At 35.6% G+C, this 14,409-nt stretch overlaps 1 protein-coding gene across 5 annotated transcripts in view; it reads left to right on the top strand.

Annotated features, from left to right (window-relative positions):
* The window catches only part of PALLD (palladin, cytoskeletal associated protein), a 211,482-nt gene that overhangs the window by 71,544 nt on the left and 125,529 nt on the right, over positions 1-14,409 (top strand). For all 5 annotated transcript variants that reach the window (XM_052778772.1, XM_052778782.1, XM_052778791.1 and 2 more), the window contains 6 exons: positions 5,952-6,130; positions 8,395-8,461; positions 9,022-9,127; positions 10,112-10,186; positions 12,296-12,437; positions 12,737-12,760. In XM_052778772.1, coding sequence (XP_052634732.1) covers positions 5,952-6,130; positions 8,395-8,461; positions 9,022-9,127; positions 10,112-10,186; positions 12,296-12,437; positions 12,737-12,760 — 593 coding nt within the window. The remainder of the gene's footprint in view (positions 1-5,951; positions 6,131-8,394; positions 8,462-9,021; positions 9,128-10,111; positions 10,187-12,295; positions 12,438-12,736; positions 12,761-14,409) is intronic.

The raw sequence follows: 14,409 nt of genomic DNA on the forward strand, positions 1-14,409 counted from the left end.
TGCTGTAACTCTGAATATCTTGTCTGGAGCTGTCAAAAGCTCAAGCTAACTTTCAGTTTATTTCCCCAGCTGAAATGTTGAAGCAGAGCAGAATCTTTGTCCCACAGGTAAAATGAACAGAGACTTGGAAAACCTACACAAGAATGTAGGGAAGGAATTTTCCTAATGACAGGAATAAGCTAAAAAAATTATCTCTGGAGTCACTGCAACCTGCAAACAGTGACAGAGGCCATTGCTCACTGTTCTTGGAAGCTTTGTAGCCCATGGCTCAGCTGGTCACATCTGTTACCTTCTGTACCCCCTCCTCTTTGCATCCTTGCACAGAGCGTTATGCACAGCTTGAGTTCAGATGGAGCAGAATTAACTTGTAGGAAAAGTTGATAAGTGTCTTGAAAATACAGCCATTTTGGTATTCTCTTGCCATTTTTTTACACTTTGAGAGACAGTTTTGGTCCCCTAGTACCTTATCATGCAATTTACTCAACTGGATGTGAAGTCCTCATTGAAGTTTGTGAGAGCTTGGAGAATGCTGTGCAACACCTGAAGAATCAGTTAAATTCTGAATAAGTTTATAATGTGTACTGTTTATAATGTAACACACTTTTTATTATAAAATTGGCTTCTGTGGTTTTCAGTATATAGAGGCATCTTTTTAATTGCTTAACTGGAGGTTCAGGCAAAGCATCAGTGTCTATATTCAGATCTTCATTTTCTTTTAAGATTACAAAATATAAATATATAAATGTTGTTATTGGTAACTCTTTTATGAATTGCCTATACAAATAATGAAATTGTATATTGCACAAAAATTGAGCAGTGTGCAAAGAACATAAGCATTTTAATAATCTGATTACTGCAGAGTACTCCAAATCTTACATGGCAAAGTTGATTTCTTTTAAAAATCAAGTTAAATTCTTTAAGTAGTAATGTTTTACAGTCTGGAAGTGTTGGACTGCTTAACTTCAACGGAGAAAAAACAAAATGGAAGTTACACAGTATTGTGATGGAAACGCTGACTCTGCCAGTACAGGAATGTCAGAGTATTTCATTTTAACTTTTCTTGCTGGACATACTTAACACCGCTAAGGATAAAATTACTTTTTAATTTACAGCTTATCTCTCTGCACTTTTTGTAGTGGTCAGAGTTCCCTATTATAATTCTTCCCTAAGGCTATATCTTAAAGTTTCACTTCAGCTGCCATTTTAAATTAACTTTTAAGAGTATGCAGAAAGGAAAACCTCTCTATTCCTCAGTGACTCTCAGAAAACACAAGTTCCAGCAGGATTATGCATTAGAGAGAACCTTGAACTGTTTTTCTTAAGGCCCTGGTGCTTACTCAGTCAGTGTACTGTTCAACTCTGTTTATATTTTGTTCACAGTCATTAAAATCCCAGACACACGTGCTCATATGTATTTCCATGCATGGAGGGGTGTGAGGGCATAAAGAAAAGAAGAGTGAAAAAGACAGACATATTTTGTGAATTGCTACTTGACGTCAGTGTGCATGAACTGTTGATCACCTGGCATCTGACTGTCCTTTTTTGTTTGCTGTTCTAGTTTTGCTGTCATACAATAATGTAGCCAGTGGAAAAGCAAAGCAGGCTTTGAAGCATGAAAAGCGAGTATCTTAATCATTGTTCCCCTGCTACCAAAATACCTCTGGTTTGCTTCCTTGGAGTATTGACTTTCCAGTCTAGTGATTGTGTTTCAGCATCTGCATTAAATATTTAATTGCTATTGTTTTAACATACAGTAGATACAATGTAGGTGAAAACTAAGCATTGCTGGAGAAGAGGCAAGGCAAAGAGTGGTACAGCGGAAATGCAGGCAGGAAGAGAAATGGAGGGAAGAGAATGAAGAAGAAAGTAGGAAAGAACAGAGAAATTCAGTGTAATTTGAAATTTGGCAAGATACTTAATGACTAATAAAATGAATTCCAGTTGTATAAAATGTATATTCCTTTTATTTGATTTTGGGGTTTTTTGTCAGCCTTTATCTGACATCTTACAGCAGTTTCTGTTCTCTTTCAAGGGGACAGTTCTCTACAAATTTGCATGAATGCTAGCATGGCCTGCAGGAATGCACCTAGGATGCAAGCTTGAGTTCTTATTCTGTGGACTGATATGTACACACATATGCAAAACATTTTGTTGGTGTCTCTGCCTGTTTTGTTTCTATCTGCACACTTCATACAATATTGAGAACCTACAACAAAGGGATAGGGAAATGAGTAGATAATTTTTGTACTTGGTATCTAGAACCTGTGACATAGATGTCTTTTTAAACCAATGTTCTCTATACAGGGAATTCTCTTTTTCGCAAAGCATCTGCAGTGCATTTGTTCCTTTGTGGTACTTCCAGTGTCTTTTGATTTTGGTTTGGTTTGAGGTATTTTGGCTCTCCAGAAGCATTATTGCCTTCTCACAGCTAGGTAGTAATCCTCTTATTCCCAAGAGGATCAGTAGGCTGGAATAGACTGGACATGAGTTAATGCTGCCCTAGTTAGTATGAAGCTGGAATTTTCTTGTAAGACTTGCTTTGTGGCTGTTTTTCTGTGTCTAGCCATGAGTCCTCCTTGTTTCTTTGGCTCAGTCTCCCTTTGATAGTGATTTGTTGCTTGCTTCGGTGATCCCTCTGCAGAAAGAGAGAATGCTTCAAAGATTTGTCTTTGAATCTTTTTCAGTCCTTAGGAGCAGAAAATCCTCTTACCATGACTATTCCAAGTGTAATGGCAGTAAGGCTGATGAGGCCTGTAGATAGCAGTTTTGTGCTCTGTAATAGCCCATACGATATAAAAGATAGAAAACTAAAATTCAGTCTGTGTTTGGGCAAAAAATACTTAATATATTTTTATTAACTGACCCCTTTTTTTTAATTCACAAACTCTCTTGAAATGAACTGGTGATTAGAAAGTTATTGCAGGGTAAGTATTTCACTTAATTTTATGTAATCTCCAAAAGAAATTCACATTAATTAATCCTCTCTTTTTATCAGCATGTAGATAGAAAAGAAAAAAAATAGATAGAAAAGGAAGGAGAATGTAACTAAGTCTATTCCAGTGTTCTTCATTTCAAATAACTCTGCTCTTGCCTATTGTGAAGGTGAATTCTTTCCACAATAAACAGTGCAGTCCCACACCAGGCCTGTTTCCCATTCATCAAACATCACCTTAATGATGGCTGAGGTAATTCTGTATTGAATTGCTGATGTGTTTTCCTCTGTGGCAGACAGTGTCTGATGTAGCAGGTCAGGACTCGTTTTCAGTGGTATGTCACTGATGTGATGCAATGAGTCTCAGTCCCAACCAATGTTGAGGAATAGCTCCCAGTACTTGAGGCTGACTGTGTCTATTCATGAATCAAGGGACAGTGTAGAACTCGTCCTCCTAAGAAAACAGTTTGCTTATTAAATGTCATCTGACAAAAAAATATAAATGGATTTTTTATTTTAGGCTCATATGCTTATCGCAGTTTCTTAAACATTGTGTGAGCATGGACTTTGGGAGACAGTAGAAGGCCATACAATTTGCATGAAGCTAAACCAGGATCTATCTGAGAAAATAATTAGGCTTGGAGGGGAGGTTTTCCTTTGCAGGATGTTTCTGGAAAGGAAAGAAAAATAGAACTAATGGTTAAGTAGAGCCTCATATTACAGGTTCTTGTCTATGATTGTCTAGAAATTGAATTAACATCTCTCTTGTGCATATCGTTTAAAATGTAACTTAGGAAAGGCTGCACAGAGGTTAGGACTCTGAAGGTCTAATAAGCAAAAAATAGTAGCAGAGGTCCTCACACAGGGAGAAGGGAGGACTTGTGACAAGAGACGAAAGGAGGCAAGAGGGGGAAGAGAAAAGTTAATTTTGGCAGTCGAACTGACAGAATAGATTTGTCTCCAAGCCCAATAGTTGTAAAAGTAGGCCAAAGGGGTCTACTGAGTAAACAAATGGAAGTTTGTTAGTTCCTTCCAAAAATGATACTTTCTGTGTGCACTGTCTGGGCACAACAGAAGACAGAAAAGGAACTATTTAGTCTTTTAATTACAGAAGACAATTACATACAGTTTTAATGCTACTGTCAACATTTTTTTGCCTTCAGGAATAAAAGATCTATTGTTCATAAACACAGAGGGCTTGCCCACAGTTCTGGGTGTTATTAAGGGGAATTGTCTTATGTGTAAATCTGTTAGGTTCCTTAACTCTGCATTCTGAAATAAGCATAAAATGTCAAGTTTTACAATCTAAAATTTTCAGAAGAAGGTTTTGTAAGATAATTTTTATTTCTGTTAATTACATGTAGTTTACTAAAAAGAAAAAAGAGCAATAAGAGTGAGGCTGTTTTTTTCTAAAGACTCCTCTCTGATTGTTATTGTGTGGTATCTGTCATCCTGTAGTGTTGCATGCTTTTCCTAAATAGGTAGGGGGAGGTCTGTAACTCCTTGGGGTTACTTTGGTTTTGGGGGGCAGGGGAAACTAATCTGATAGGGAGGGAAAAAAAGCTTAAGAAGTTTAAGTATTACTGTAATGTAACTGCAGAAGTTCTCTCATAAACATGTACAAACTACAGGGAAAATATCAAATTTTTTTGGTGGCAGATGTTAAGTCTTTAAAAATTATTTTTGAAAATACCATCATGTTTTAATTTGAATTGACTCTCCATAAATTTCTGTGGTTATATATATATATATATTTTTTTTTTTTTAATCTTTACTACAGTAGGAAACTAAAAGTGTATGGGGGGAAGAGAATGAAAGATCACTTTTGAAGCTTGCTGTCAAGAATTACTCACTTTGTCTTTATCCTCACCACAAGATTTGAATTCTGGGGTGACAGAGGAAGAAGAGGGAAATGAGGGAAAGGAGGGCAAAGAGAGAACATGGAAAAACACAGATTAGGATTATGGGCTGAGAGGAAAGGAAGGAAGAATGATAAAGAGCAGAGTGAATTTGTGGCACTGCAGCTCAGAAGGACTTGGCAAAATTTGTTTCCAGGACATAGTGAAAATTTGAGAATGGAGGGAAGGCTGTTCCCTAATGATTTTACTTTAGTGACTCACCCATCTACCGTCCCTCACAAAAATGCATAGCAGCCCCTATAAAAAAAAAAAGAATTATCCATTTCTCACACTTGCTGGCTGCTAGACGTATGAATAATTCAGGGGGTAGCCTATGAGAATAGGACTACCTGGTATGAGGGAATCAAACAAAAAAAATGGGAGCTGGTACCTTCCTGGAAGCAATGCAGACTGAGAACATGGACCAGCTCTTCAGGCAGCCTGCACTGGAAAATGCTTGACTGACCCAATGTAAACAAAATAGGCTGTGCTTTTACCTAGTAATAAGTCATCCCCAATAAGTGTCTGTTTTGCCTGTACCTAAACCCAGCCCTTTTGTTGGGGCATACCTTTTTGGTATTGTATTTTGTATATGTATTATATACATATATAAAAATCCAGGGCTAGAAAACCTGTTCATGTTCCTGATCTGAGACAGGAGTAAACGTATTTAAAGTTTAGCAATATGGAACCCATACCATGGCATTATATTAGGTTGACTGGGCATGATAGACAAAAGTCAAACATCCTGCATGGAAAATCAGTATGAGGAAGAAGGGAGTAGCAAGTTAAATTGAAATGGATTAGACTGTGGTCAAAGCAAGCCAGTACGTAAGATATGCAGAAAACATTAATTCTACCAAAACAGGACACAGAATACCTTTAAATTGTACGTGTGTACAATTTTCCTAGCGTTCAGAAATGTCTCACTACCTTTTAAACAAAGTTTATTCCAGTAAGGTATTTCTTTGCGAATGCCATCAAAAAACACTTCAAAGCACTATGTGCTGATTTCAGTAGCAATTTAGGTTTTTGCAGCAGAGTATAATGTTGTCTTCTGTGCGATGAGCCTGATGAGTTCTTTTTTTCTTTTTGTCTTTCTAAATATATGTGGGCTGCAGATGGTTCTGTGAAGGAAAAGAACTCCAGAATACCCCTGACATTCAGATCCGTTCTGGAAGTGGAGGACTTCATTCACTAATTATAGCAGAAGCCTTTGAAGACGATACTGGACGCTATACTTGTCTGGCTTCAAATTCCATTGGTTCAGATAGTACATCAGCTGAAATATTCATTGAAGGTAAGAGGTGTAATAATAAGATACTTGACACATACAGGAAAAGATAACTAAGCTGAAGTTTACTTTTGGTTCTGTATGTTAAGATTACGTTTGCTTTGGTGGTATTTTTATGGTGTGCCTCTGCTTCCCTTTAATGCAACACATTTCGAACATCACTTCATAATAATTCAGGTATTTCAAGGAATGTCCCAAGAATCAGTGGGTAGATTGTTATTTATTTAGGGTACAAGTAAGATAAAGAATGGAAAAGGAGGAACAAGCAGAGTTTTTGGCATATGGTTAGCTTTTAAGTAGTACCCCCTGTAAATCAAAGATTTGACTGGTGATACCAATAATGATTTTTGTGATAGCAGTAATCCCTGTCTCCGTTCTGAACTTCTTCCCAATGCAATTAAATGTAGCTGCCCCAAATGACTGTCCTTCAGTCATGGGTAAATGTATTGTAATTCTTCACATTTGGTACACTGACTCTAAGTCAGGTTAAAAGTCAGTCATACTGGTTTTGTCTAGAATCAACTGTTAGTAATTGTCAAAATATTTCTTGACTTCAAAATTAGTCATAATTCAAGTATTATTTTCTCTGAGGAAAGTTAATGACTTGACCATGAGTAAAATTATTAAATTAATTTTTATTTTAATTCATGCATCTTTCAAACATTGTGGTAATATGCATTCTTTTCCCAGTTTGTAACTCATTCATATGATTTTAAATGGTTAATTGAAAGTATAAAACAAATTAATATAAGAAATACTCATAAAAAAATCTGAATAATACCATACCAAAATGATTAAATAGCTTTTGATTAACAAAGCAATAAACTTTTCACTATAAATTCACTAAATCATGACAGATGTGCATTTATAGGGTTTCTTTCGTTATGTTTTTCATGAACTATGTTATCCCACATTGGGATGTAATAGCAAAATCAGCAAGACATTTCTGAATCTTACGGATTCTAGTAAGACTTTTCTTTACAGAAGTAAGCATGATTTCAGAAATACTCAGGTATAGTACAAATATACTACTGTGTGATGTTGTAATAACAGAAGCAACACTAAAAAAGAAACAGTTAGGTGAGAGATACAGGGAATAAAACAATTCCTTTTTTGAAATCTGGCAAAGTCTTACTATGTGGAAGTGCTATGTTGAAGTATTACAACATGTACTTTGAGAGAGTGAGAACTGTACAAGTTGTTAGGCTCCTCCCCTGTGATATTTAAGGAAACCAGATTGTCACACCAGCATTGCTTTGTACATTAATAGTCTTGATGACACTGATGCCTCATACTTTCTTCTGTGCAGCAGGCCCAGCCACACAAGACCTGGTTATCTTTTGCTCAAGAGAAATACTTTCATGTAGACACACTTTGCTCACTTGACATTGCTTCTCTCTTACCTTTCCTGTGCTACTTGTTGCTTTGATTTTTGTAGTCTAAACTTTGTAAATAAATAGGGTACTTGGGTGCCTCAGTCCAAACTTTGTTTCACTGGAATCAGTCTACGTTATACTATGCATATTGATTATGAATTCCTTATGACTTGTATTACAAATACAGCTACGCATGTGTATGCACAAATCCTTTGAGGAATAGTATGTACTGCATAAATGTCTAGAATAAATGTTGTGCAAAGTACCAGTTATTAGGAAAACTTAAGACAAAGGGAGTAAATTCTTTCGTATTTTTTTCTTCTAATGAGTTCAGGGTATTGCCAAACACATATATTATATCAAGACTTCCACTGACAAGAAATAACAATACATAAATGTTATGTATAGGTTAATATAAATAGTCTGAACTGTGGAGATTGTGAGTAGCAAGTTTTGTCTGAAAATGTCTTGCTATACTGAGTTGCTCTCACTTAAGGTTGAAGATTTGTTATCTGTGTATAAGCCATATGTTTATATTGCTTACGCTTTAAGTTTTAACATTCAAGTAAATAAAACTATATGTTTCCAGTAGAGTAGTAGCAGTCACCATTTGTTTTTTCTTTTTTGGCCATATTTGCTTCAGTATGAAGGAGGACAGCTAAGAGCGTAGGGAAAACATTTTGCAATTAAATTGGCATGGTTTTGATTTTTGTAACTGTCTAAAGTACTTAGTTACAATCTTTTATCAGATAAGAAAAGCTGCAGTAGTTTATTACAGAGAGTTCTCAACTCTTGAAGTGAAATTCAATAGTAGCACAGTTTTTTCTTTGTAATATATACATTAAATAAATCAGTAAAAGGATATGAGATTATTGAAAATACTTTCTTTTCCAGGTGCCAGTTCCACAGATTCAGAGAGTGAAAGTTTAATTTTCAAATCAAAATCTGGAGCTATGCCACAGTAAGTGTGCAAAGTAGAACCAATGCTGTGCAAATGTTCTTAATAAGGGGCTCTGGAACATCTTTGGTAACTGTAGATCTGAATAAGCATCTGGGGTATATTTGTGTATGTCTTGTGTTTTCTCCTTCTCTCGTGATATAAATGCGTAGTATTATAACCGTCAATTTTATTAATGCACTTGTTCTGTCAGAGAAGTCTGGCCCTACCCTGACAATTCTTTTGTTGATATCAACTTTTCATATTCAGGAGTAACTTTAAGTTAACCAAGTCTTCATTTATAATCACCTAGCCCTGTGCCTCCAAAAAAAGTTGCAGAGGCCTACAGTTAAAGAAACCAAATAAATACATTTTAGTTTGTGTCTTTAATCAGTACTTTTTATTGGGTGTGAAAGTGTGAATTAGCCAAAGATTGTGTTCTACTCAAGCTTCCTCCGGTGTTGATCTTTTCAGCTGATAATGACATATTTAAAGAAGTAGAGAATACGAGGTGGCTTATTGGTTACAAACTAACATATTCTGATTTCAGATCTTATCAAGTGCTTACTGTTTCTTTTTTTCAGGGCCCAGAAGAAAACCACCTCTGTTTCCTTGACAATAGGATCTTCTACACCAAAGTCTGGAGTCACCACAGCTGTAATTCAACCTATCTCTGTGCCCAGTCAGCAGGTATTTTTAGACACCACTTTTTAAATTAGTAAAAGTATTTAAAATTTTATTTCAAAATTTGTAAGTCCTGAAAAACTCTGTCATTTTGAGGAATTATATTGTTGAACTATAAACTTACATTATTATATAAAGAACTGATTTTAACTGATATAAAGAAATTATTTTTAAAAATTAAGTATGTATCTAGTGAATGGGTCATAAAAGTAAATATACATATGGATTCTTACACAGTGTGTATCAATACAGCATGTGAGCAGCTGACAGATCTGGTGATGATGAAAATTACAGAGTATATCACTTAATAATGACTTGGTCCAATTCCAAAAGAATGTAATACAAATGAATACCTACAATAGTTTTTAGCAAAAGTTTTAAATTTTGTTATTAAATTAAATATTGCTGTAATTTCTCTGTGCCTTTTAGAGAAAATTAAGTTTCACTGTATAGAAGTTAAATGTAGAAAATTAATGTTCATTAGTTTATACTAATTTTAATGCCAGTGTGGATAACTTAAAGTTTGAATATAAATCATAAAATACAAATAGAATAGAACTCTCTGTTAGACTGTACATGGTAAATTCTTTTCCCATCCTTTAGCTAACCTTGATAAGCTTTTAGGTACATGGATTTATTTATTATTACTAAATCAGTCGAGGGATGTAATAACAGGAGAGGGAAAAATGCTTCAGTCCAAAGGACTTACTTGAATGACATTAACAGGAGTAAAACTCTCAAAATACTTCAAGACAAAGACAGTCGGATACAAAATTCTCATGAGAAGTATAGAAGCTTCTAAAGCTTGCATTTGATTTCAGAAGTATAACAGATGTGAAATAGTGATGTCACTGAAGAAGCGTGCTAGAACGAGAACACCATAATAAGACTGTGCATTTAAGAGTTTGCATTATTGCATAGGTATATGCAGGCCAAATTATTGAAACAAATATTCTTCCCATTTTATAGCATTGTTGCATTGCTTTGCAGGTTCAAAGCCCTACTTCATACCTGCACCGTGTGGATGGATCTAAGCCTATCTATTCTGCTCCTATTTTTACAAAGGTATGTTTTATCCATCATGACTTTTATATCACACTCCTGTAGTCCAGAAGGAAATATCGAACTGATATATCCTAATGCAGGAATGTTTGATTGTGTTAAAACTTTTACAGTTTTCATTATCCTTTTCAGTACTAATGACTTCCTAAGAAAATACTTGTCCACTGCGACAATGAAGTTCATACACCTTCTACCCTATTAAAACCACTAGTGGAATTACATGAATATTCTATATGTGTTTGTCTTATCCCCATGACTGTCCTCCATTGAGAAATCTTTGTAAAGTAAAACAAGGTAGGCACCAATTACACATCATAGTCATGATAAAGCCTCATTCACAATAATTTATCTACTGACAAGAACAAATAACACAGGCTTTTTTACTCTTTTTTAGAAAAAAATCCATGCAGATATGTTAGTTAAAGCAGTTCAGGTATTCTTCATTGGGTAGTCTTGTAAAATGTAAGGCATGGACTTGCTAGAAGGGAAACTTTTATTCAGTAATTCTTAAGTAATTATTTAAGTTGATATTTATCTTCACATTAATCCCAAATGAAACTTTAGAACTGGGAATTAGGTAACAGCAAAAAAAAAGGATATTATATTTCCCTAATCTCTAAAAAACAACTTTAATTGAAAATATGATTTTCATTTTACCTTCAAACCATCATTTCCATAGCAGTAACTGTTATCTAGTTACCATTTGTCGAAGTCAAACTGAAGAAAAGAAGGTTTCTGGTTATTACTTCAGAAAAACAGTTGACTGAAAGCTAATATGGAACAGCAAGTAGTTTTGCCTAGAGATAAGTAAGAGTAAGCCCTGTTCTCCACAACTGTCTAGCCTGGCTCTACCATAGCCCTTTCACATGTCGGGAAAGGTCTGATTCTATCCCTCATAATTCTGCCCCGATACTGCAGGTATCACAAGACAGTGAATAGCGGAGGTGCAAGGGGTTAGAGAATGTGGTTACTGCAAGGTAGGGAGGCAGGCAACTTCCTAGTAAGAGTGGGAAATAGGAGAAATCCAGCACTCATTCAGGAACTACCAAAGCAATCGAAACTCCACTGTTACTTCCAAATCCTTATATCTCTTGTCCCTGGAATCCACTATTAACTGGCTTAAGCCAGTTGGGACATAACAAACCAAAACAATTTTAATTACAGAAGAAATGAACTGGATATGAACAACAAAAAATATAGTTACCCAGCTTCCTGATGCAAATTTCTTCCTATACAAACTTCAGGGAACAATCCAAAGATATTTAGGTTTCCATGTAACAAAATTCTTACATACTTGATTAACTAGAGATCTATGAATAGTAACTAGTGATAACTCTGATCTTAGGCCTGACTTCAAGTGCTTTGCTGCATCAAGGCCTAAAACTTTGTTAATAAACTGGAAAGGGAATGAGACAGCCAGTACAGTTAAAAAGACTCTTTGATTTATAATCTTGAAATGGATAACAAAGGCAAAAATAGTGGCTTTCCCCTGTCAATTCTGTTATTAAAAGTACTGTGCTTCTCCTCTCTCACTGTAGTTCTTCATCAAAGGTTTAGATTCTTCCTGAATTTTTTCAGATATATGTAAGAATTTATTACAGCCATAATACTGTCTCAGAAGTTATCCATACACAAGCTAATATATCCTAATCATATTTGTGTCATCTAATTTTGGTTGGTTATAAATGGCTCAGAGAAAAAGCAACTCCACATTCTAGAGGTTGACCTGAAAGCAGCACAGCTACTCTCTCAGGACCAAGTCAATCAATGTGTAGCTAGTTGCAGAATTTTCATTTAACTTTGTGGAAGAAGTATGAAAAATGAAAGGTCAGGCTGCAACTATCTGCTTGCGATGGTCTGAGGAATTAAATACTTCCGCACCTTTTCCATTTTTGGTCATATTAAGAATGTATGTGAAAGTAACCTATTCAGTCATTTTTAACTATATAGCTGATGTATTAAATTGAATCAGAGTGAAAATACAGCTCACAGAAAATGTCTATTGCAAAAATGTAATGACACAATAAAATGAAGTTGAAATACAAAGGGAAGAGTATTTTTAAGATTGTAAAATGCTCCCAGTTCATTTGAATTGTGATTGTTATATTTCAGGAGCTACAAAACTCCACAGCGTCTGAGGGACAAGTTGTAGTATTGGAATGCAGGGTCAGAGGACCCCCTCCCATTCATGTTAAGTGGTTTCGACAGGGCATCGAAATTCAAGATTCTCCAGACTTCAGAATTCTCCAAAAAAGTAAGGCAATAATCTGAAGTGGCTACTTTTGATAAGGGCTGGGGAAAGATCATGAAATTAGCCTGTCAGGATTGAGTTTTGGATAGAGTCCTCTCTTCCTCACATTTCAGTGATTATAGTGGCTAGAAGTAGTAATTAAACTACTGCTACCAACAGACAATTTAAGTCTTCCTTATTTTGTAGTGTGTCTGCACAGATTCTGTACTTGTCTAGAGTATTTCAATATACTGTTGTTTCTTAGTGTAATCTCTAATACTATTTTTCTTGTTTGTTTCCCCTCCTTATGATGTGATATGCAGAGCCACGATCTGCAACGGAACCTGGTAAGAATCATATGAAAAAATAATCTCTTGATTCACTAGCTCTTTGAGTTTGTATTGAAGCCATAAATAGAAAAGTGTTTCTGCTGAGCATTGGTAATATGAAACCCCCTTAAAGACAATGTTTCTTTATCACACCTTCCATACTCTACACTGTCATTTACATCAATTCCTTTATTAGTTAAACAGTAAATTCCATTTAGACCAGCAAGGAGAGTCTCACAGCTTAAACTGAAGCAAACTTCATTCTCAGAAAATGAGCAATTTGCATGCTACTGAGGAAAAAGAATAAATCCCACAAAATTCCATTACCCAAATTGTGCTCATAATGAGTTTCATAACACCCAACCACTAAACACTAGTTTGGCCAATCTAGCTTGGCAGATGTGAAGTGTGTTAAATGCAAGTAAAAGCTGATCCTCAAAAACAAGGGCACATTGAATTTTTCTAGCCTATTTGCAAGATAGAAGTCCTAGATTTCAGCGAGCAAAAAGTGTTCTTCCAACTACAGGTTTTCTCTCGTTGCTTCATTTTCCAATTATACATCATTATATGCTTTGGTAGTTTTGAACAGTAAGTGGATGCTAAAAGACTGAGAATGTTTGTTGTTCTCTTTAATGTTTCTAAGTACAGCATGTAGAAGAGAAGACAGTGATATGGTCCGAGCCTTGCTTTAAGAGGGTGGCTGGTTGTGCTTGAATGTGCTTGAATTTGGAGAGCGTTTTAATTATGGTGTAGAAAGATAAAAGAGAAAAGTTTTCTATCTAACATCTGGTATTCCCAAAGAGTGTCTCTGAACCAAAGTACCTTAGCAATGGGGGGGTGTTTTAAACTTTAAGGGGTCACATTACCAGTCTTTGCAGGGAGAACAGACTTAGCAGCTGAGTGATGTTTGTAAAGTAGCAGTGTGGCTATGAGGATACACACTAGGAAAAAGCAGTGAAGGGTTATTCCTAGGAGAAATGCAGCTTTCTCTTAGCTTTCATGGAAAGGAGAGGAGGTGAAGAGGGAGAAAGCTTCTGCTTTTCTTTGCCAGTTATTTACTAATTTTCTTACTGCTTCACAAAATGGTCATGAAGTAAAATAAGTATATAACAATCATACATATACACATACATGCGCGTGTGCATGTGCACACACTCATGCATGCTCTATCCTGGCAGTTATTATTAATTGTGGTGTGCAGCATCATCACCTCTAGTAACAGCTGATGCCTAGAATACATGTGACTGAATGATCTGGTTTACGGAGGCTTGAAATGTGAGCCGTGTGAAGGAAAGAAGAGTGCTGGAAAACCAAATTAACCTTTAATGAGGAACTAAAACATGTCCGAGTGCTAACAATGGGCTATTGGTAGCTTATAATCATAACCCAAACTTTAAGGTTTAGAAATTGTAAGTTACAGTACAAAACAGTTTGAGGAGAGTTTTGGTTCTTTTCATATCCAAGTGTTTGGTTATGAAAAGAAATAAAGGAGAATAGATTTGTACTGAAATATGTTCGATTCTGTATCTTTCTTGCAACATTCTTCTGGAATATCTATTACAAAATAAGTCTCCCAACTTAGCTGTTTTCTTGACATCTTTAAAAAAAAAAAAAAAAAGTCAGATGAATGGGTTGAGTTTTTTCCCCTTCCCAGAGAAGTAGTCCAA

Source organism: Harpia harpyja, chromosome 2 (assembly GCF_026419915.1).
Source record: "Harpia harpyja isolate bHarHar1 chromosome 2, bHarHar1 primary haplotype, whole genome shotgun sequence".
NCBI lineage: Eukaryota > Metazoa > Chordata > Aves > Accipitriformes > Accipitridae > Harpia > Harpia harpyja.